This window comes from Saccopteryx bilineata, chromosome 3, assembly GCF_036850765.1.
Source record: "Saccopteryx bilineata isolate mSacBil1 chromosome 3, mSacBil1_pri_phased_curated, whole genome shotgun sequence".
NCBI classification, from domain to species: domain Eukaryota; kingdom Metazoa; phylum Chordata; class Mammalia; order Chiroptera; family Emballonuridae; genus Saccopteryx; species Saccopteryx bilineata.
In genome coordinates, this window is record NC_089492.1 from 178,205,061 (window position 1) to 178,225,854 (window position 20,794).

Here is a 20,794-nt window from a genome sequence, read left to right on the forward strand (position 1 = left end):
CAGAGGAAAAGTCAAGATCTTTAGCTTTATCCTAAAGATGAAAAAGATATTGGTAATGATTCTCTGTATAAGATATCTTGAATCTATCATACTGCCAGTTAAAGGAAATGTGCCATCCCATTTTTATTCCATAGAAATCTGATTTCTGAGGTCCAGCTACAAAGAATAGCTAAATATTTCAAAGACATGATGTTTGGTTTGAGCATTGATATCTCTCTTGATTTAAACTAATAAAGTTGGCCCTGGCCAGTGGCTAAGAGGATAGAGCATCAGCTGGCATATTGACATCCCTGGTTCGATTCCTGGTCAGGGCACACAGGAGAAGTGACCATCTGCTTCTCCCCACCTCCCTTTCCCCCTCCTCTCCGTTCCCCCCCCCCCCTGCAGCCAGTGGCTTATTGCTTTGAACCTGACCCCCAGGGCTGAGGATCCAGGGTTGCCAGGTGGATCCCGGTGAGGGCACATGCGGGAGTCTGCCTCACTATCTCCCTTCCTCTCATCTAAGAAAAATAAATAAAAAGTAAACTAACTACTAAAGCTATTATACAAACAACCAAGTTAGGGAATTGTGGCATTGTAAAGCCTTTGGAATGATAAGTTATAAACGAATTGAATTGCATATTAAAAATAAAAGTTTTCAATTTTGTAAATATGGGGGAGTAGGTGATATGTGGGATTGAAGTGATTTTTATTTCTGTATTTTCTAAGTTGTCCACAGTAAACAAATATTACTTTTGTCATCAAAGGAGAAAAGTTAATGTTATTTTCCAATTTACAGGCAGTCACCATCAAAGAAGCCCTTTCCACCAAAGCCCGGCACCTGCGGAGGAGCCTCAGCACACCGAATGTGCATAATGTGAGCACACCCTGGGCCAGCCAGGCCCAGGCTTGAGAGGAGTGTCTCAGGGTTAGGCTGCCACACAGGAGGGGGCCTGAGGTTGGGGATTATAGATGCGAATAGAGCATTCGGACTGGGTGTGGGCATCCCAAGGTGCCCTGCCTGCTCCTCTGTTCTAGGGACGCACACCAGAGAGCACAGCTGTGTGACACAATGGCTCTCAGTGGAATCTTACAAATACTCCACAGTAGAGAACATGAAAGAGTGAAAGCTACTCTTCGGAAATTTGTAGCTCTTATATTAAAAAGAAAGGTGCAAGAGTCATGAGGAAAACATCTATCTTAAAAAGGAAAGAAAAACCACCTGTGAAGTATTCTACCTATTCCCACCCTCCCCGCTACACAAATGGAACTTAAATCTAATCAAGACTCTAGATCTGACTACTAATATTTACAAGGGATAAAGGAAAATGTTAAATAACACCACAGGGATTCAATTAGCAAAATCCCAACTGTGGGAAACTCCAGGAAGAATCACCTGGAGAAAAGGGAAAACCCCTATGTTAAGAAAGACAGGATATATCCAATTGCAATGTATGAACTAGTTGATCTGTATTCAGAATTAACTGTGAAAATGTTTATGTGACATTTGAACACTGAATGACTATCTGATACTATTTAGGAATCACTTTTTAAGATGTGATAATGGTATTATGGTTATGATTTTTAAAGGAGAAGGAGGCATTCCTTATTTTTAAGAGATTCATAGAGAAATATTTATGGATAAAATTTTTTAAAGTTAGAAGAAAGCAATATTTTTTAAAAAGAAGGTAATAAGTATTAGAGCAGAATTATAAATTCAAAATTATAGGCCCTGGCCGATTGGCTCAGCGGTAGAGCGTCAGCCTGGTGTACAGGAGTCCTGGGTTCGATTCCTGGCCAGGGCACACAGGAGAAGCACCCATCTGCTTCTTCACCCCTCCCCCTCTTCTTCCTCTCTGTCTCTTCCCCTCCCGCAGCAGAGGCTCCATTGGAGCAAAGATGGCCCAGGCGCTAGGGATGGCTCTGTGGCCTCTGCCTCAGGCGTTAGAATGGCTCTGGATGCAACAAAGCGATGCCCCAGAGGGGCAGAACGTCGCCCCCTGGTGGGCATGCTGGGTGGATACCGGTCGGGCGCAAGCGGGAGTCTGTCTGACTGCCTCCCCGTTTCCAGCTTCGGAAAAATGAAAAAAAATAAAAAAAATAAAAATAAAAAATAAAATAAAAAAATTATAAAGAAGGCAATAATAAAGATCAGAGGTGTATCAAATAGAAAAGAAATAACATTAAAAAGTGAGTTGGGGCCCTGGCCGGTTGGCTCAGTGGTAGAGCGTCGGCCTGGCATGCTGGAGTCCCGGGTTCGATTCCCGGCCAGAGCACACAGGAGAAGCGCCCATCTACTTCTCCACCCCTCCCCCTCTCCTTCCTCTCTGTCTCTCTCTTCCCCTCCACAGACAAGGCTCCATTGGAGCAAGGTTTGCCCAGCGCTGGGGATGGCTCTGTGGCCTCTGCCTCAGGTGCTAGAATGGCTCTGATTGCGGCAGAGCGACGCCCCAGCTGGGCAAAGCATCGCCCCTTGGTGGGCATGCTGGGTGGATCCCAGTTGGGCGCATGTGGGAGTCTGTCTGACTGCCTCCCCATTTCCAACTTAAGAAAAATACAAAAAAAAAAAAAGTGAGTTGGTTTATTTTTTAAAAAAAAAAAGGCTGGTCACAAGGATTGACCTTGATTGGTGCAGAAAAAACAATACAAGAGAAGATACAAGTATTGGAAATAAAAAGGAGCTTATCACTATTGCGAGAACAGAGATTTAGGCATCATAAGAGCAAACCATAAATAATATGTCAGTCGATGTAAAAGCTTAAAGTGGAAATTTCCTGCAAAAAACAGAATCAAGATAAAATAGAACATTTAAATCCGGTTCTCACCATAAGGAAGGCCTCAACCATGGAGACACTGTGTTCATTGATGGGAATATACAATATCAAAAAATTGACACACTCCTTAAACTGATTCATAAATTCCCAACATAATTATTTGGGATTTGATAAGCTGATCCTAAAATCCCTGTGGAGGAACAGAGCTGAAGGTGCATGTACCTATCTACAGCCAGAGATTCCATGCCGTAGTATATGTGCAGAGATTCTCATAGATGCATACAGTGCATTTAGAACTAAAGGATACTGAAATAGCACACATGTCAATACTGGTAGTATGCAGAGAGAGTGGTGTTTAGGGCAGCAGCATTTATTTCATCATAGTTTATAGTAAAAACAAATTACAAGCATCCTGGATGTTGTCTAGAATACAAATAAATTATTAGAATGTTGAGGAAGACCACATATAGTAAGATCCCACTTATATGAATTATAAAAATATGCAAAAATGATGCTATATATACATATACTATAAAACCTGTATGAGAATAATAAACCCTAAATTTAGAGTAGTCATTGCTCCTGGGAAGGGAAGAAAGAAAGATGAGATGGAGGGTGGTCATATAGGCTTCACCAAAATATGTGACACCATATTTCTTTATATATGGTTATATATAACTTATGTCAAATATATAAACTGCATTGGTAAAAACCATTCATCTCTTATAGGTCTCCTCCAGTCGACCAGACCTCTCTGGCTTTGATGAAGATGATAAGGTGTGTACCTGTGGGCATGGCTAGGTTATTAGCATTCTCTAAGTTGGCAAAGTTAGGATATCTTGGTGTTTTTAAAATTTGTGGACTTCTTGTCTTAATCTTATGCAGATCATTGTCTCCACATGTCCATTTTCAAGTTCAAATACTTGATGTGAAATTGCTGTGCACTCTTGAGTTACTTAACATGATAGATACTGCTTTCCATACTGGGATAACACCACACATAACTGAATATCTGTGTTTATGGGTCTAACTCTAAATGATTTAAGAAGGTATTACATCCACTATAGCAAAATCACAATTATGTTGCCTGACCAGGCGGTGGTGCTGTGGATAGAGCGTTGGACTGGGATGAGGAAGGACCCAGGTTCGAGACCCCGAGGTTGCCATCTTGAGTGCAGGCTTATCTGGTTTGAGCAGAGCTCACCAGCTTGGACCCAAGGTCGCTGGCTCGAGCAAGGGGTTACTCGGTCTGTAGCCCCACGGTCAAGGCACATATGAGAAAGCAATCAGTGAACAACTCTAAGGTGTCCCAACGAGCCCTGGCCGGTTGGCTCAGCGGTAGAGCGTCGGCCTAGCGTGCGGATGACCCGGGTTCGATTCCTGGCCAGGGCACACAGGAGAAGCGTCCATTTGCTTCTCCACCCCTCCGCCACGCCTTCCTCTCTGTCTCTCTCTTCCCCTCCCGCAGCCAAGGCTCCATTGGAGCAAAGATGGCCCGGGCGCTGGGGATGTCTCTGTGGCCTCTGCCTCAGGCGCTGGAGTGGCTCTGGTCGCAACATGGCGACGCCCAGGATGGGCAGAGCATTGCCCCCTGGTGGGCGTGCCGGGTGGATCCCGGTCGGGCACATGCGGGAGTCTGTCTGACTGTCTCTCCCTGTTTCCAGCTTCAGAAAAATGCAAAAAAAAAAAAAAAAAAAAGGTGTCGCAACGAAAAACTAGTGATTGATGCTTCTCATCTCTCTCCATTCCTGTCTGTCCCTATCTATCCCTCTCTCTGACTCTCTCTCTGTCTCTAAAAAAAGAAAAAAAAATCACAATTATGTCAAGTGAGTAAAATTAGGGATTTAAAATCAAGGGCATTTGTAACATCTTATTCAGCAAACATTTCTTAACTACATATTATATGTAAGTTACTAGGTTACATAAGGACTGTGGATGATTGAGAGTATAAACAAGATTATGTCCTCAAGAAGTTTAAAATGTAGTCTTTAGAGGCAACCAACTCCTGAGAAGTTGAATTAAATTAAATAAGTTTATATGATATATAAGAAGAGTTTTCTCTCTTTAGAATACCAATATCTTCAATGTCACTGCATTAAATTTAATAAATAAATAATTAAATAAATAAATAAAAGAATACCAATATCTTATGCCAGTTTGATACTTCTACATCTTAGATATGTGAGGCGTAACCACATCACCTAGTTTGCCTGGGAGAGTCCAAGCTTATGCCTGCTACCCAGGAAAAAATTATCAGTGGAGCCATTGCCCTCTGAAAAGTGTTTCAGATCAGTCTAAATTATTCAGTCTCCTTAAGTACACATCAAATTCATAAATGTGGCTGCTTTTCAGGAGGGAGAAACATAAGGAAAAAAAATCTATTTGTAATGATTTTATTAAATCTTGAACAAATACAATAAAATACTAATATTTATTCACTCTAGGTATACCTTAGGTATGACAGTATTTGTCATATTTAGGACTTTTCTACATTTTTTAAATATTTCATAATGAAAAATAGAGAAGAGTACATACTGCCATCCCATTAAAAAATAGGAAAAACAAAACCTCAAACCTGAGCTTCATGGCCTGACCTGTGGTGGCGCAGTGGGTAAAGCGTCGACTTGGAAATGCTGAGGTCGCTGGTTCAAAACCCTGGGCTTGCCTGGTCAAGGCACATATGGGAGTTGATGCTTCCTGCTCCCCCCCCCTTCTCTCTCTGTCTCTTTCCTCTCTCTCTCCTTTCTAAAATGAATAAAAAAACCCCAAAAACCTGAGCTTCATTTCTCATTTTATTTTATTTCTTTATTTATTTTGTATTTTTCTGAAGTTGGAAACGGGGAGGCAGTCAGACAGACTCCCACACGCGCCTGACCAGGATCCACCCAGCATGCCCACCAGGGGGCGATGCTCTGCACATCTGGGGCGTTGCTCTGCTGCAACCAGGGCCATTCTAGTGCCTGAGGCAGAGACCATGGAGCAATCCTCAGCGCCCGGGGCCAACTTTGCTCCAATGGAGCCTTGGCTGCGAAGGGGCAGAGAGAGACAGAGAGGAAGGAGAAGAGGAGGGGTGGAGAAGCAGATGGGCGTTTCTCCTGTGTGCTCTGGCTGGGAATTGAACCCGGGACTCCTGCACGCCAGGCTGACGCTCTACCACTGAGCCAACCAGCCAGGGCCCATTTCTCATTTTAGAGGGACTTAATTACAGCTTAACCCATATTTTTTACCTTGTAGGGTTGGCCAGAGAACCAATTAGACATGTCTGACTACAGCTCCAGTTACCAAGATGTAGCGTGTTATGGAACTTTACCCAGGGATTCCCCTCGAAGGAGTAAAGAAGGTAGTGATGAGATTGTTTTTCTGTTATTTCTTTATAATTCCTTAGAAAACGCATTGAATAAAATTCTTTTATACAAGGCAGATGATAAGATAGGAAGCTGAAATTTTAGTTTCCTAGATAATTTGAAACTACCTTCTTTGTGGAATATACCATGTTTGCTTATTTCATTTCTTTTTGCTTTGTATCTAATATATTATTCATGTGATAACAATAGGCCTTTTGTCTAACACTTTAGAATTTTTTTTTTTTTTTTTTTTTCATTTTTCTGAAGCTGGAAACAAGGAGAGACAGTCAGACAGACTCCCGCATGCACCCGACCGGGATCCACCCGGCACGCCCACCAGGGGCGATGCTCTGCCCACCAGGGGGCGATGCTCTGCCCATCCTGGGCGTCGCCATGTTGCGACCAGAGCCACTCTAGCGCCTGGGGCAGAGGCCACAGAGCCATCCCCAGCGCCCGGGCCATCTTTGCTCCAATGGAGCCTTGGCTGCGGGAGGGGAAGAGAGAGACAGAGAGGAAAGCGCGGCGGAGGGGTGGAGAAGCAAATGGGCGCTTCTCCTGTGTGCCCTGGCCGGGAATCGAACCCAGGTCCTCCGCACGCTAGGCCGACGCTCTACCGCTGAGCCAACCGGCCAGGGCTAACACTTTAGAATTTTCAAACCACTTTTCATACATTATTTCCTGAATTGAAAGTCAATTTTGAGACACACACAAATCTTAATACATTGTGATTAGGCTTCATTCTTTACTTTAATATCCACCACTGTCATGTTTTTGTACTCAAAGGACTCTTTAGAATGTGTCTCTGATTTCTACAGCAGTTTTTAAAATGATACCAGAAATGAACTTGATCAGTGACAACATTATTATTTAAATATTATAATCTTTCAGTGCCCTGAAGGGAACAGCGTTCTGTATGTACTTCAGTTCTGTTATCTTACCCCTTGTATTTTACCTAAGTGCCATTGTACCAGTGAACTGAGGAGGAAATAGAGGAGAAAGAAAGGAGGCCCAAAAACAGAGGAATTGAGTAAAGGCAAGAAAGAAGATTGTTCTTCCTTAGTCGTATGGAGCAGGGTGACTGAGAAAAAGGACTTGCTAGAAAATGTATATAGTATTAACTCATTATTTATTGAGCCTCTCCTTGCTATATGCAGTGAAGGACACAGTAAGGTACCATTTATAGACTTTAAAATCTAACTGTAAAAACAAGATACATAGAAAATTAGATGGTAAATGATAAAGTACCAAAATATATACACAGATAACAAGGGCTCTAAGAATTCAGAGAAACGACCAGAGCAAGTTGAAATTGGTCTGGTAAGGGGCACATAAGCCGGATCTAGAAAAGAGGGTAGAAAATGTGGTTTCTCACTTCTTTAATGACTCCTTGTCATGACATTTTAGATATATCTGCATTATTGTCTACCTCTGTTTTAATGCTTAGCCAAATATTAGCATGTTCATCTTTGTACGAGGTGTTCTGTGGCTAGGTTATACCTTGCTTCCTTCCAGTGTGTTGATTAAAGCACTCTGTGCCTATAAACCTCTGCCTTTTCATCTTCCCCAGGTCGTACATCGGAAAATCCTCATGCCTTAACTGTCAGCCCTTTTAAAGCATTCTCTCCTCAGCCACCAAAGTTTTTCAAGCCCTTAATGCCTGTAAAAGAGGAGCATAAGAAAAGGATAGCTCTTGAAGCAAGGCCTCTTCTAAGCCAGGAGGTAAATGCATAGCTTGTCTGAACCACGTGCACTAGAAAGGAGTTGTGTTGCCTGTGAAGAAGTAACAGGCTGCATTAACAAGTTGGGTGCTGCATGTGGACACACACGTGTGGGCTATCACTTCCCGGGTCCTATTCTGGAATACCTCTTTCTCAAGCACATGGGGCCATGGTAGAATATTTCATTTGTTATAATTGCTGTTGTTTTCTTCATGTCTATGGATTTTCAGAGTCTTTTTTATCTTTGAAGTGAGAAAGAGATATTCCCTAGGTGTTGTGAAAATATTAAAGGCTTTCATTTTTTTTTATATGATAAAACTAATTACACTACACAGATGTAGTCTTGTCAGATGTCATGAGTAGTGTAATGTTAGCCTGCAGAAGTGTTTGCTGTACAACTGACATGTAATAAAAGTGTTGGCACTGCTGTTCTAACTTGCATGGAGTTAATGTGTATTTCGGCTGTCATCGTCTTCTGTGTGTGATGCATCTGTGTGTCTTAACCTTTGCAGAGCATGCCTCCACCTCAGGCACATAACCCTGGCTGCATTGTACCCTCAGGAAGCAATGGCAGCAGCATGCCAGTAGAACACAATAGCAAACGTGAGAAGAAGATTGTAAGTTCCGGAATAATTTCTGTTATATTGCCTGGTGGTGGGTTTCACGCCCTGTCACAGAGTCATCCAGATACTTTAGAAAATTCTAAGATGTATTGGGCCCTTGGTGTTCTTCTGTTTTGTTTTGTTTTGTTTTAATGTGACCTTTGGCAATGAAATTTTGCATGAATGTGGCTGTGACCTGTGGGGTTTTTTTCTGCATTCATTCTGTTTTCTTTATTTTTGCTTAGTATAAACTTGCTTAGAAAAAGGGGAAAACTCACTTTTCATGATTCTAGACTATAAAAAGCATAACAAAGAGATCACTTTAACTAATATGGAATCTTTCTGATGTGCCGGTACATATTGGCCAGATTCTGAAGTTAATCTACCTAGAGGAATTGCACTTACTTGGAGTAAGTAATCCTGCATTTAGCTGTGGTTATGTTCGCAAGCTTTTTCATGCTGCTTGATGCCCTCACCAAGTCTGCTCCATAGTTTGTAGCCACACCCAGCCTGGCATCTCCCATCACCACCATCTCTCCATGTCCCACAGCACCTTTTTAATCTGCGTGCTAGACACCTGCCGCGGCCCTGGGTGTTGGGCTCGGGCTCAGGGTGCCTTGTCGATACTTTACTGCAGGTAGGTTGAAACTCTGCCTGTAAAACTTCATTCCCCGGCACCTGGTTCTCAGATTTAAAATTTGAGAAATTGTTTTTAAAACACTGTATACCAGGCACTTTGGATTATAACTGACACCTCAGCTTAAATAAATAAATAAAACACAAAAAAAACCTCTTCTCACACCTGGAAAGAATTCTCTAATTTTGTGCTGGGGCTTTCACTCACATGTGGCTTTTCCTACACTTTGAAAACGCACAGTGGCTTGTAGCAAGAGGGGGCTGCTTAGTGTGGCTGTTTGCGTGCGGGCTGCTCTGAGGGCAGAGCGTGGGAACCTTCCTTTCCCAGCTGCACTGCCCCGGATCCATTCCAGAGGCTCCTTAGTGTGAGGTCCTTCCACCGCTCTATAATGTGCTGCTAATGCATGCAGTGTGAAACTAACTAGTTCTGGATAAGCAGTTGGCCGCGCTGCTGCGTGCTTGTAGTGCTGGTGGATCTTAGGAACTGACCTTCTCACTCCTCCTGTGTACTGAGGGAAAGAGAAAAGGCACCATTTCCCCCTCGCCTCTGTCCGCTGCCTTTGCCTCTGTGTTCTCCCAGGCCCTCTAGCCCTAAATCCCCATCCTAATTCCTGCTGGAGAAGAGAGTGCAAAACAACAGCTGTTCCCTGGCATTTTAACGAGCTGCTCAGTCATTTAGTTGACCATCCCCTGCTTAATTAATAAGGGCTGCAGCAGGTGGCTAGTTTGTTACCCTCAAATTCTCTGGCGGATTGGATCTGTCTTTTGATATTGGCCACCCTTACCACCATGCTGCGCAGGCACTAAATTTAAACTCATTTTAACAGTACCTGTACCTGTTGGTAGATCACCATTAAAAGACAGCTGGTGACCCTTCTGGGATGCCCAGCATATAGTTTCACTGTTCTCAGAGTTTGCCTAATAGTTGTTTTCTATACTTTCAATATTTTAAAACAAAAACTATCTCAGAGGGTAGGATGGAACCAGATTCTCCTGCCCCAGGAAGTGTCAAGCAGCAGTTAGACTCTAGGTGAAGGAACACACCATGAAGTCCACCAAGTAGGGCTTGACAGCACCGTTTTTCCTGCTGGGATCTTACTTGAGAGATTGGCCTCTGCTCTCCTTAGAAATCCGGCTCACTAAGCATCTTCATCTCTGAAGCTGTTTGATTTATTTCAGACAGCAGCTTTTAAGGATGTTTTGGTAGATTTTAAGGGTATTACTTGCTTGAATTGAGATTATAGCTCTTTTGGAAGCATTAATTTTAATTCTCTCTTTATAAATGGGTATAAACCGCTTTATTCTTCTTTAAAGTTCCTAATTCACTTTCTTTTTTCCACTCTTGAAAAATCAGAGAGCGAATCAATGGTTCAGTCTGATCAAGGCAGTTTGTGATAATTTTTGAGAAGCAATATTGAGACACTGTTCCTTTTACTTTTAGCCCATCTTATTACCAGTGTAACCTGTAATTTCACATAAAATGTAGTTTAATAGAGCTACACTTGGTCCTTTAAAGCAGTATTTTGTTATCAGGCCTTATTCATTTAAGACATACCTCATGTCTTGAATGAATAATATAAAGGCAATGATATGACTTTGGAATCTTTTTAAGTCATGAAGCAGAGAGAAGAGCATTTCTCGTTCTCTTAGGTCTTGCATACACAGAATGTGGTTTATTTCTCTCACTTTACGTAAGAAGAAATCAAAGTTTTGTTGAGTGACTTGCCCACGGTCTCACCATTAATGAGAGTATAAGAACAAAGGCTCCCTCCCTCAGCAGAATTGACCCTGGTGACTCCAGAAATGGTGTGGTTTCAGCCACCCCTCTGCTGCTCTTTCTAAAAGGTGCTGCCCATCTCTTAGCACAGTAGTCCCCAAACTTTTTACACAGGGGCCAGTTCACTGTTCCTCAGACCGTTGGAGGGCCAGACTATAAAAAAAGCTATGAATAAATCCCTATGCACACGGCACATATCTTATTTTAAAGTAAAAAAACAAAACGGGAACAAATACAAGATTTAAAATAAAGAACAAGTAAGTTTAAATCAACAAACTGACTTATTTCAATGGGAACTATGGGCCTGCTTTTGGCTAATGAGATGGTCAATGTGCTCCTCTCACTGACCACCAGTGAAAGAGGTGCCCCTTTCAGAAGTGCAGTGGGGGCTGGATAAATGGCCTCGGGGCCGCATGCGGCCCGCTGGCCGTAGTTTGGGGACCCCTGCCTTAGCATCACGGACAGAAGTACTGGGGCCCTTGGCTGCTACGGTTTTTCTGAACACAGAGACCATCTCTCTGATGGACAACACAGACCCAGTTATAGTGGGAGTGAAAATGACTTTAATCAACTGAAACTCCTTGCAAAGTCACTGCTGTATGTGGGTTTTGTTTCCTTCTTACAATTAAAGTTTTTTGTCTACAGGTAAATATCAGCTCATTATATAAATTGGAAAAATCAAATAGTGGAGAGAACTTGAGAATTTGACTTCATGATCGACTTTTAAATAGAGTTTTCATTCTTTTTGTCCTTAGGACATAGTAGGATGGTGCTTAGTTTAGTCTCTTTAAGATACAATGATAAATATTTCTGGAATAAAAAGTCTATATAACCAAATTTCCTTAACATACAGTTTAAGACAATTCAGTCCTCTCTTTTCTTTCTAAAGACAGTAACTTGATAAACTTTTGGTCTCCTTTTACATGTTAGAAAATATTTTATATATGCTTGGTTTTCTTTTTCTCTGGACTTAGTCGTACTTACCGCTTTAGCCCATCTCTCCCCCACCCCAAGTATATGACCATGTGCTTATTCTCCCTGTTTGAACTTAAAGTCCTGGGGCTTTTGTAGACTCCACAGTTTTACTGAGGTCATTCTAATCCTTAGGAATAATTTTTTATCTTTATGTGTTTGATAAATACACCCATTTCTACATATTAGATTTGTGATTGAGTATTTTCATGATTCTATTATTTTAGGATGATAGGCCTTTCCTCAGTCATCAGAAATTATAACTTCTGGCATAAAAACGGCTCCTGGGTACTAATTCTCACCTTCAAATTTGGTTTCCCTTGCAACAAGTAATTTTTTAGTAATGTACTGTATCAGAGACTCTTAGGCTTGGGGAATTGTATTTCCTTGCTTAAGTCAGAAGGATATATGAGAGATACAAATACTTGCAATTCAATTTTGAGTCTAAAAAATTCAAGTGGAGAATCTAGAAAATGTGGACAAAGGCTATCAATTCAGACAATTCTACCCAGTCTTTGCTCCTTTACAAACATTCCCCCAATTCTAGAGAAAGAATGCTCTACCCTACTCATTTTTTAGCAGTGCCACATGATTTAGAATGCAGCTAAAATAAGATGGCAAGAGATTAGCGTTGCCGAAAAAGTTGTTTTGCTAATTTCTGAAACTTTATAACTGATATTTGATATTTAATTAATAGCCAAAGAATTGAGACTACTGGTGCTTTTAAATAATTTATATAATTATTTAAGGTATTTTTTAAACTAAGAAGCAATGAAGAGTATTAAACTATTTTAGGTATTTAACATCTAATGAGATGTAAAATAAAATATTACAATAAAACTCAGTAGATGAAATTTGTGTTAATTAGTGAACTACCATCTGCCATATTGGTGGGACTTGGTCTTCCTCCCCCTCCCCATCCCCGATCTCTTCCCCAGTTCTTCCCCTTCCCTTCCTCTCGGTATCTCTCTGGTGAGTAAGTTTGATGTTTTGGTTCTAGGAAATTTCTATCCACTTGGGCAGTGTCCAGGATTGTTTTAAGAACAAGAACCCAACGTTATAACTACCCGAGGGCAGGCACAATGCTGGTTGTTGCTCAGCATTGGTATTCCCATTTCTTGGGACAATGGCTGGCACATAGTGGGTGCTAGATGAATATCTGTTGAATGAAAGTCACATTTTAAAAGAGAAAAGGAATATTTGCAATGTCATTAAAAGTTTATGAGGTTAGTTAGAAATGATCAGAGAGTAATATCATTTATTTTTATTTGAATGTAAAATACCTATTTGTTTTACATTTTTTTCACAAAAATATTTAAGAATCATTCATTGGGGCGGAGATACACCCACTTTTACAAATTTACCAATCTTTATAAACAGAATTCTAAAGCTGTCTGACAAAGGAGATTTCCATTTAAATCTTATATTCCTCGCCTTCTCATCAAATCCTCTATTCATGCTTCTCAAAACTCCTAAAAGGTAATTGTCAGGTTGACAATTAGTACTTTACAGCCTTCCAGTATTTTGTATAATACTGGGAATGGGTGTTGAGATTGTATCCTTAGCCCTTTTGCTGTTGGGGCCTTATTTTACTGCCCTCTTTGTCATAAAATAGCTCAGAAACACTTTACAAGTCACCTTACTTATCTGGACTGTCTCCCTAAGGGAAGGATTGTAAGAGCAAGTGAAGTGTCAGCTCCTCTCTGTCTGTCCCTGCACTCATTTAATTAGAGAGGGACAGCATCCCCACTGAAAACCAAGCACAAGTAACTTATTCAAGTCTACTGCACTTTTTTCCATCCTATTTATTAAATCCGGGGAGGAAAAGTTTCTAATTAGCACAGTATTGTAAGAGCACAGAAGAAATAATTCTTCATGTTAGGAGGTAATGGGTTGTGTTCACAGATTTCTGAGAATAATGTACTTGTGTCCATAGTAGGTGACAAGATTTAACCAAACTCATAAAGCATGAAAAAAAAATACTAAATGTGAATGCTTCTTTAATACTATAGAAAAGTATTTAAAAATTGTCTTAACAAGACAATTGCCCTTGCTATGAGATCTAATGACTGACTTTTGCTTCATCTCTATAGGACTCTGAGGAGGAGGAAAATGAAATGGAAGCTCTTAACAGGAAGCTGATAGGTTCACAGCCTTATATACCCGTGGAGTTTGCGGACTTCAGTGTTTACAATGCCAGCTTGGAGAACAGAGAGTGGTCTTCCTCTAAAGTAGATCTGACGAACTCCAGGGTCTTGGAGAAAGAAGTGTCCCGTAGCCCTACCACCAGCAGTATTACTAGTGGCTACTTTTCCCACAGTGCCTCCAATGCCACACTGTCTGACATGGCGGTTCCCTCTAGTGACAGCTCAGATCAGCTTGCTGTTCAGACAAAAGACACAGACTCCACTGAGCATTCTGGACTATCATTTGCACATGATTTCAGACCGTCTTCAAACAAAGAGTTGACAGACCTAGAAAGAGGCTTGGTAAAGGATAAGATTATCGTGGTGCCACTCAAGGAAAACAGTGCCTTAGCCAAAGGGAGCCCATCATCCCAAAGCACCCCTGAGAAAAACTCCAAAATATTCTGTAGTACTGGCTCATGTGCAGAACAAGATGCCTGCCCCAGCAAAAATGGCCAAGCTGCCAGAGAATTCTACCCAAGGGAGGTGACCATAGAGCACACCACAAACATCCTTGAGGACCATTCTTTCACAGAGTTTATGGGTGTGTCAGATGGGAAAGATTTTGATGCACTGACAGATTCTTCTGCTGGAGGGATTTCAACTAAGAGGAACCTACCAAATAAAATGGACAGTAAGAGTGTCCCAAATGAGCCACACAGCCCTGATCAGCTGCATTCCTTGGTAGAGAATGACCAGGTAATAAATTCCAGAGGCATTCCTTTGGGTTCTGAGCTATCAGTGAGCACACATAATTGTGCACCGACCCCCAGCAGCCCTTCACCTCAGTAACTTTTTAGGAGAGATTTGTGCAGATATTTCTGACAAGGAAGATGGGCCCACCTGGGGAGCAGGCTCAGATGCTGTCCATCTGTCCAAGTTTGGGGGAACACATGGGCTTGTGTAGTTTCAGGGTGGAACTGTGAACTATATAGGAGCAGTGGCTTTTTTACCTGGCATGTGGGGCTTGTTGAACTAAGCGTTCACGTGGATCGGGATCAGTCAGCCTCATTGTCATTCCCTGAGACTTTTAATTAATGGCTCTCCCAAGGTATTATAGGAGTGTACCGTATTTCATCAACTCAGTGATTTCTTTGCTTATAAGATACACCATTACTTTATGTATCATTAAGAAAAAATACTTCCAATTAAACTATACTGCTCACAAAATTAGGGGATATTTCAAAATGAATTTGAAGTGATAAAATATTCCCTAATTTTTGTGAGCAGTATATATTATCTCAGCGATTGTAAGACACAGTCCAATTTCAGAGATATTTTGGAGGGGGTGACATGCATCGTAGATTTGATAAAATGCAGTCCTTCGGTGCCCACAGGGAGAAAGGTGCTTTGGGCAGTACAGGTGAGTTCCCTGAGCAGCTGAAGTTTGGGCTTTGGAAGGTACCCAGGTTGGTAATGTTTGGTTCTTATATTGGGAAAGAATGGATTTTTGCTAATATTCCTAAGGAAAATAGCAATTATGTAAGAGATCATCTGCTTTGGAGCACTCTGCTCCTGAATGCCACCATTTCTACCCATTAAGGGTCACTGTTTTGGTCCCACACCCCAAGCACAGCTGTATAAAGGCTATGGTAGTGCCCGTGTTTAGCCGAACAAGGCGCTGACCGATCTAGAAAGCAGCTTGGTGAGGGATAAGATCATCCTTGCCTTTCAGTCTCTCTTGTTTTACTGAGGAAGTTACCATTTCAGTTTGGTAAATTTTTCCCACCCAAGTTTTCCATACTAGCCTTTAAATTTTCAGCGTGTAGTAATTTATACAACTTACTGATAAATGGTAAAACCTAAACAGTGATCTCTTAGAACAAGAAAGACTTCCGTCTCCAACTGAAGAATAGTCAAGTTACTCATACCTGTTCTTGCAAACCAAACTCTCATTTGTTTAGAAGTCTTCAGCTTCCTCTACACTGGTCTTCAAGCAGAGTCTGTAGTGCTGGCCAACGTCAGCTCTTCAGTTCCTCTTCCAAAAAGGACTTGGACAAGAAATCCAAGGACAGTTCTTCACCTGGGACAGTGCTCCTCACTCTAAATGTGCAGTGAATTCCTTGGGGTGTTAGGAGAGTGCCTCTTGGAAATTCAGATTCCCAGGAGTCATTGCCCTCCACACCTAAGATTGTACTTCCATTGGGAGGGACCCTGGGGAATACGGTTTGACAAACCCTCTGTGGAAGCGATACGAAGCAGGGAGTCCAGGGGCTGCACTGTGAGACAGTCCACCGAAGGGAAAAGAGGGTTATTTGGAACCCAACAAACAGGAAGAATTCCTGGGTTTTCCTTTTGAAAGACTCCTGAACTATGTGTTGTTGCCAAAGATCTTGGCTTGAAGGTGAAACTCACAAAAATATTTGTTGTATCAGGGTAATGTGGGATTATGGTGATTTCTTTTTCTTTATTGCTTTAGTATTTTTATTTTGGTTTTAGTAAGTTTTTTGGATACTCACAGTGTGAGAACTTTTTAAGTACTAACGGTTGGCTTTTGCCACTCAAAGTCATCCTGATAAGACTTAGAGTGTGGGTCCGGAAACAGCAGTGTTTTACTTTCACTTTAGGGCCTGCTGTCTGTTACTTTTCCTAGAAGTTTCTCCATGGAGCTCGGTTTCTCCCTTGTATACTGTAAATTTTAGAACTGGACTCCATCGTAAACCTTACCCTGTGCGTCCCTTTAGAGAGAGCCCTTTGTGTGCAGTGGGCGCAGCCTGGCTGGGGTGGTCCCTGTGGGTGGGCAGGGGATGTGGGACCCAGAGCTGGAACTCACTAGCCTCTGAATTCCAGGGGAGCACAACCTCCACTGCCCGGTGAAGGACAGCAACACGTCCTGCGCAGGCCCCAGCACTTGGTCTGGGCCTCCTTCCACAAGCACCAGCCTCATCTGTCAAACATGCTGCGACTCAGCAGGACCTCAGACCAGCACGGAGAAGCCAGGCACTTCCTGGGCCACCACCTTTCCTCTCCTGAGTGAGAAGAAACGGAGGTGCTTTGTCACCTGGTGAATTGACAGCTTCTGCTTTTTCCAAAAAGCCAGAGAACCGAAAACCCTGGATTAATTAAGTGGCAGTATTTTTGTTTGCACTTACTACACACCCTACTGTGTAGAAACCTTCACAGATTCAAACAAACTTATTCTTGTACAGTTTTAATCAGTTTTTCTGTAGAAGCTGGAGTCAATATTCTGTGTTTTTTATAAATAATATATATTATGTATATGAAATGTGTATCTATAGTCCATCTGTTCCGAGACAGACACAACTGCATGCTAAAATGCAGATAAAAGTGGTGTGTAGAAAATCATAAGGTACTGGACTTTGTTATGAAGCAACTTGGGTGGTCTTGTACACATGAGCAGATGAGACAGATTGTATTGCCTAAGAATTAGGTTGCAAATCCCTCTGTAGAAAAGGTTACAGAATGCTGTTCTTTATAACCAAAGAACTTACTATGACTAACTGACTTGACTGTTTACTCTTGTTTTATGTGTACATATATGTTTGACTGCAAGTTTGGTGCCATACGACCCTTGGCTGCCAGGCCACACGCTATAATCTGTCCTTTTTCATAAGCACACTGAAGACTGTCACAGCTGTATTCTTCAGTCTTCCACCTGCCCTGCCACCTACTGACTTGACATTGTATTGTCACCATTGACAACGCCTGGGTTCTGCCTCCAGCATTTCTCGTAGCTTGGTTCAGCCCAGCAAGGCAGGCAGAGTGTGGAGAGCAGTATTACTGTAACAACACAAGGACATACCAAGAGTTGGATTGGGATGATGGTAGGGGTGGAAGCTGTTGATTTTTGTCTTTTTGTGGTTTTGTTTTGGATTGGTAGGTTTCCTTGTGGTGTGGATTGTACTGTTGTATTGTACTTAATTCTAGAAAACACTGAAGAGATAGAGTGAGCTATAAAGGTCACAGGTGCTCACTCACTGTTTGCAGGAAGGGACTGAATACGGATGACCCTGCTGTTCCTGCCTTCATTTGTCAATTCTCCTGCTAATGGAGATGTTGGAAGGATAATGTGTACAGAAATTGTTACAAAGGTACTTGTGTACCCATGCTGTAGATGCTGGCACAGTGGTCTGGAGGCACAGTGGCACATGTGTGTGAGAGCAAGAGAAGGTGTGCAGCCAGCCGTACCTCTTTCCTTTAAGTTCTCAGCATCAGTGAGTAAGTCAGATAATGGAGACTTTGATGAAAAGCTGCTGTTCATGATTGCTGTATATAGTGAGCTGACTGTAGTATTTTACTATTGTCTGTTTTAAAAAAGAGAAACTGTAATTTATATCCCCTTTCAATTTTATTGTATTTAATTGGTACAGATTGTGTGTGTGTTTTAGAATACAGACGGTCTAATTCAGATTTTAAAACAGCAATTGTTTGTCTTTAATAACTCTGCCATTAGTTTCAGATCTGATTTTCCACATTGGTCCGTCTCATGTCCCTGCAGCTTAAACAATAATAGTAATACAGCCAACATTCACTGAGGGGTTACTATGTACTAGGCACTGTTCCCAACATATGATGTTTATTATGTCCTCTAATCCTCCCAGCAATGGATGCCATAGGTACTGTTATTGCATGTCAGATGAATGGAAAACTGAGGTAGAGAAGTTAGTGCCTGGGAGAGGGATTCCACCCAGGCTCCCATCAGTTTCTCCTCACCGCGTTCTGTCTGGTGACGGGCCATGGAGGGACACGCAAGCAGGGCTGAGGTGAGTGGCAGAAGTCCCAGACTGACCGACATGGGGGCACCTGCAGCAGAAAGGGCTGGGTGCATTATTTATGGTGGTGATGCTTAAACACATTTTTTAGAGCAGCGGTTCTCAACCTGTGGGCCTTGATCCTGGGCGGGGTCGCCTAAAGCCATCGGAAAATACATAATGCATATCAGGTATTTACATTCAGAATCCTAACTGTAGCAAAATTACAGTTATGAAGTAGCCACCAAAATTATTTTTTGGTTTGGGGTCACCGCAACATGAGGAACTGTATTGCGGGGTCACGGCATTAGAAAGGTTGAGAACCACTGTTTTAGAGGAAGTACTAGTGCCCTGCAATCCATGAAATAGTAGCTAAAATAGCTTCATAGGAAAGATTTCTCTTAAAGTGCTATTACAGAATCTTTCAGGAAAAAAATCTGTTGTTTACAGTAGTTTTTCTGAAGTAACTAAGAATTAGATCTAACTATTTTGGACAGAAGTGGCTCATATAGATGGCCAGGAAAAAGTGGAGAGGGGAGAAAAGCCCAAAACTTTGAATTTTGCAAAATAAGGGTTGGGGTAGAGAGAAAGAGACAAGAAGGGAGAAAGATGAATGAAAGAATCAACTCATAGTTGCATTGCTCTAGTTGTTCCTTGACTGCTTCTCATGTGCCTTGACTGGGGGACTCCAGCCAAGCCAGTGACCATGGGATCAGCTCATGCTGGCAACCCTGCTCTCAAGCCACCAACCTTGGGGTTTCAAATCTGGGACCTCAGTGTCCCAGGTTGATGTACTATCCACTGTGCCATTATCGGTCAGGCAAAATGAACTGTGACAAATATAAATACAACTTGACACTAAATGAACAAATTATCATTCCCTTTATGAGATCAATGGTATTTGGTTATTGATGTTACCATTTGTCATTATGACTATGGGAGAGCAACCTGGTATTATGACATAATTTATTGGATAATTAAGTATAGGCATATGTTTAACAGTTTTTTTCTGAAGTACTTTATTACCAGTGTCATGGCATTTGTTTATAGTTATTTGGACATATTTTATCATAGCAAAAATATAGCCTTGTGTTTCTAGGGCATCCCCTTATGGGAAAAATAACTTTATAAAAATACCTTTATGGTTAGGTAAGGGCAAGATGCTATCTTCTATTCAATTATCCTGCACTAGCCAATACTTTTAAAATTGCAATTGTTAAGCTTTAGAACTATGTTGGAAAAAAAACAACTAATTACATGATTAAGTTTCATTTTTAAAAGCAAAGCTTTCTATTCATGTAATTAAAAAGTCTTAGAAGAAGATGTAATTGAGTAAGTTCTTGCTATCTTTTCTGGACCAAGAGCTAAAAAAGAATAGGATGCTGCTGGTATGTAATCACATAGAGAACTTTTTGTATTCGACTTTGAACTTATGACAGTGACCCTAGCACAGGTCTCTGTAATGTTAAGCCTACCTCCTATATTTAAAAACAACAACAAAATGTCAGTCATAATATATAGTACTTCATTCAGACTTCCTCCTAACATAGAATGAAAGAAAGGTAGTCTGTTCAAACGTCTGAAACTGTCCCACCAGACACCCAGGGGTTTCTACAGCATCCAGTTGGTGGGGGCCGGAAATGGAGAGGACTCCAGGGGAAGGTTGGGACAGGAGCTCTGCTCTTCAACTCATTCTGAACTGTAGTTTACAGGAGTGAATAAAACCCCAATTCTAAATTTAACACGCTTGCCATTTGTTTCTAACCCTTAAGGTGTGGGGAAAGATAATTGTAGATTTAAGTGCCACGGGTTATTTTAAGTGGAAATAAAACGTAGTCATTACTTTTTGGATGTACCAGGACACACTCACCTCAGTGTTTTCTCTGAGACTCGCTGGGTGCCGCTGCCATTGCATTGAGTCAGTAGGAGACTGCAGCTCTCGCAAGTGCTTGGGCGGCCCCAGTCCCTGTAATCTGAGCCCAACTGGCAGCACCACCCACCATCTTGGAGCTCAGTGTAGGTTTTCTCAGCGCCAGTCTGTCCATGAGAAAGGAACTCTTAAATCCTTATGGGACCCTATTCAGGAAGACAGTG

The 20,794-nt window shown here is 41.7% G+C and overlaps 1 protein-coding gene across 1 annotated transcript in view; it reads left to right on the forward strand.

Annotated features, from left to right (window-relative positions):
- KIF13A (kinesin family member 13A) overlaps positions 1-19,913 on the forward strand; it is a 287,998-nt gene extending 268,085 nt beyond the window's left edge. The window contains 7 exon segments of the mRNA XM_066268312.1: positions 779-856; positions 3,483-3,530; positions 5,988-6,093; positions 7,665-7,816; positions 8,328-8,432; positions 13,896-14,693; positions 14,695-19,913. Coding sequence (XP_066124409.1) covers positions 779-856; positions 3,483-3,530; positions 5,988-6,093; positions 7,665-7,816; positions 8,328-8,432; positions 13,896-14,693; positions 14,695-14,733 — 1,326 coding nt within the window. The 3' untranslated portion in view covers positions 14,734-19,913.
- Positions 19,914-20,794: the final 881 nt, after the last annotated feature.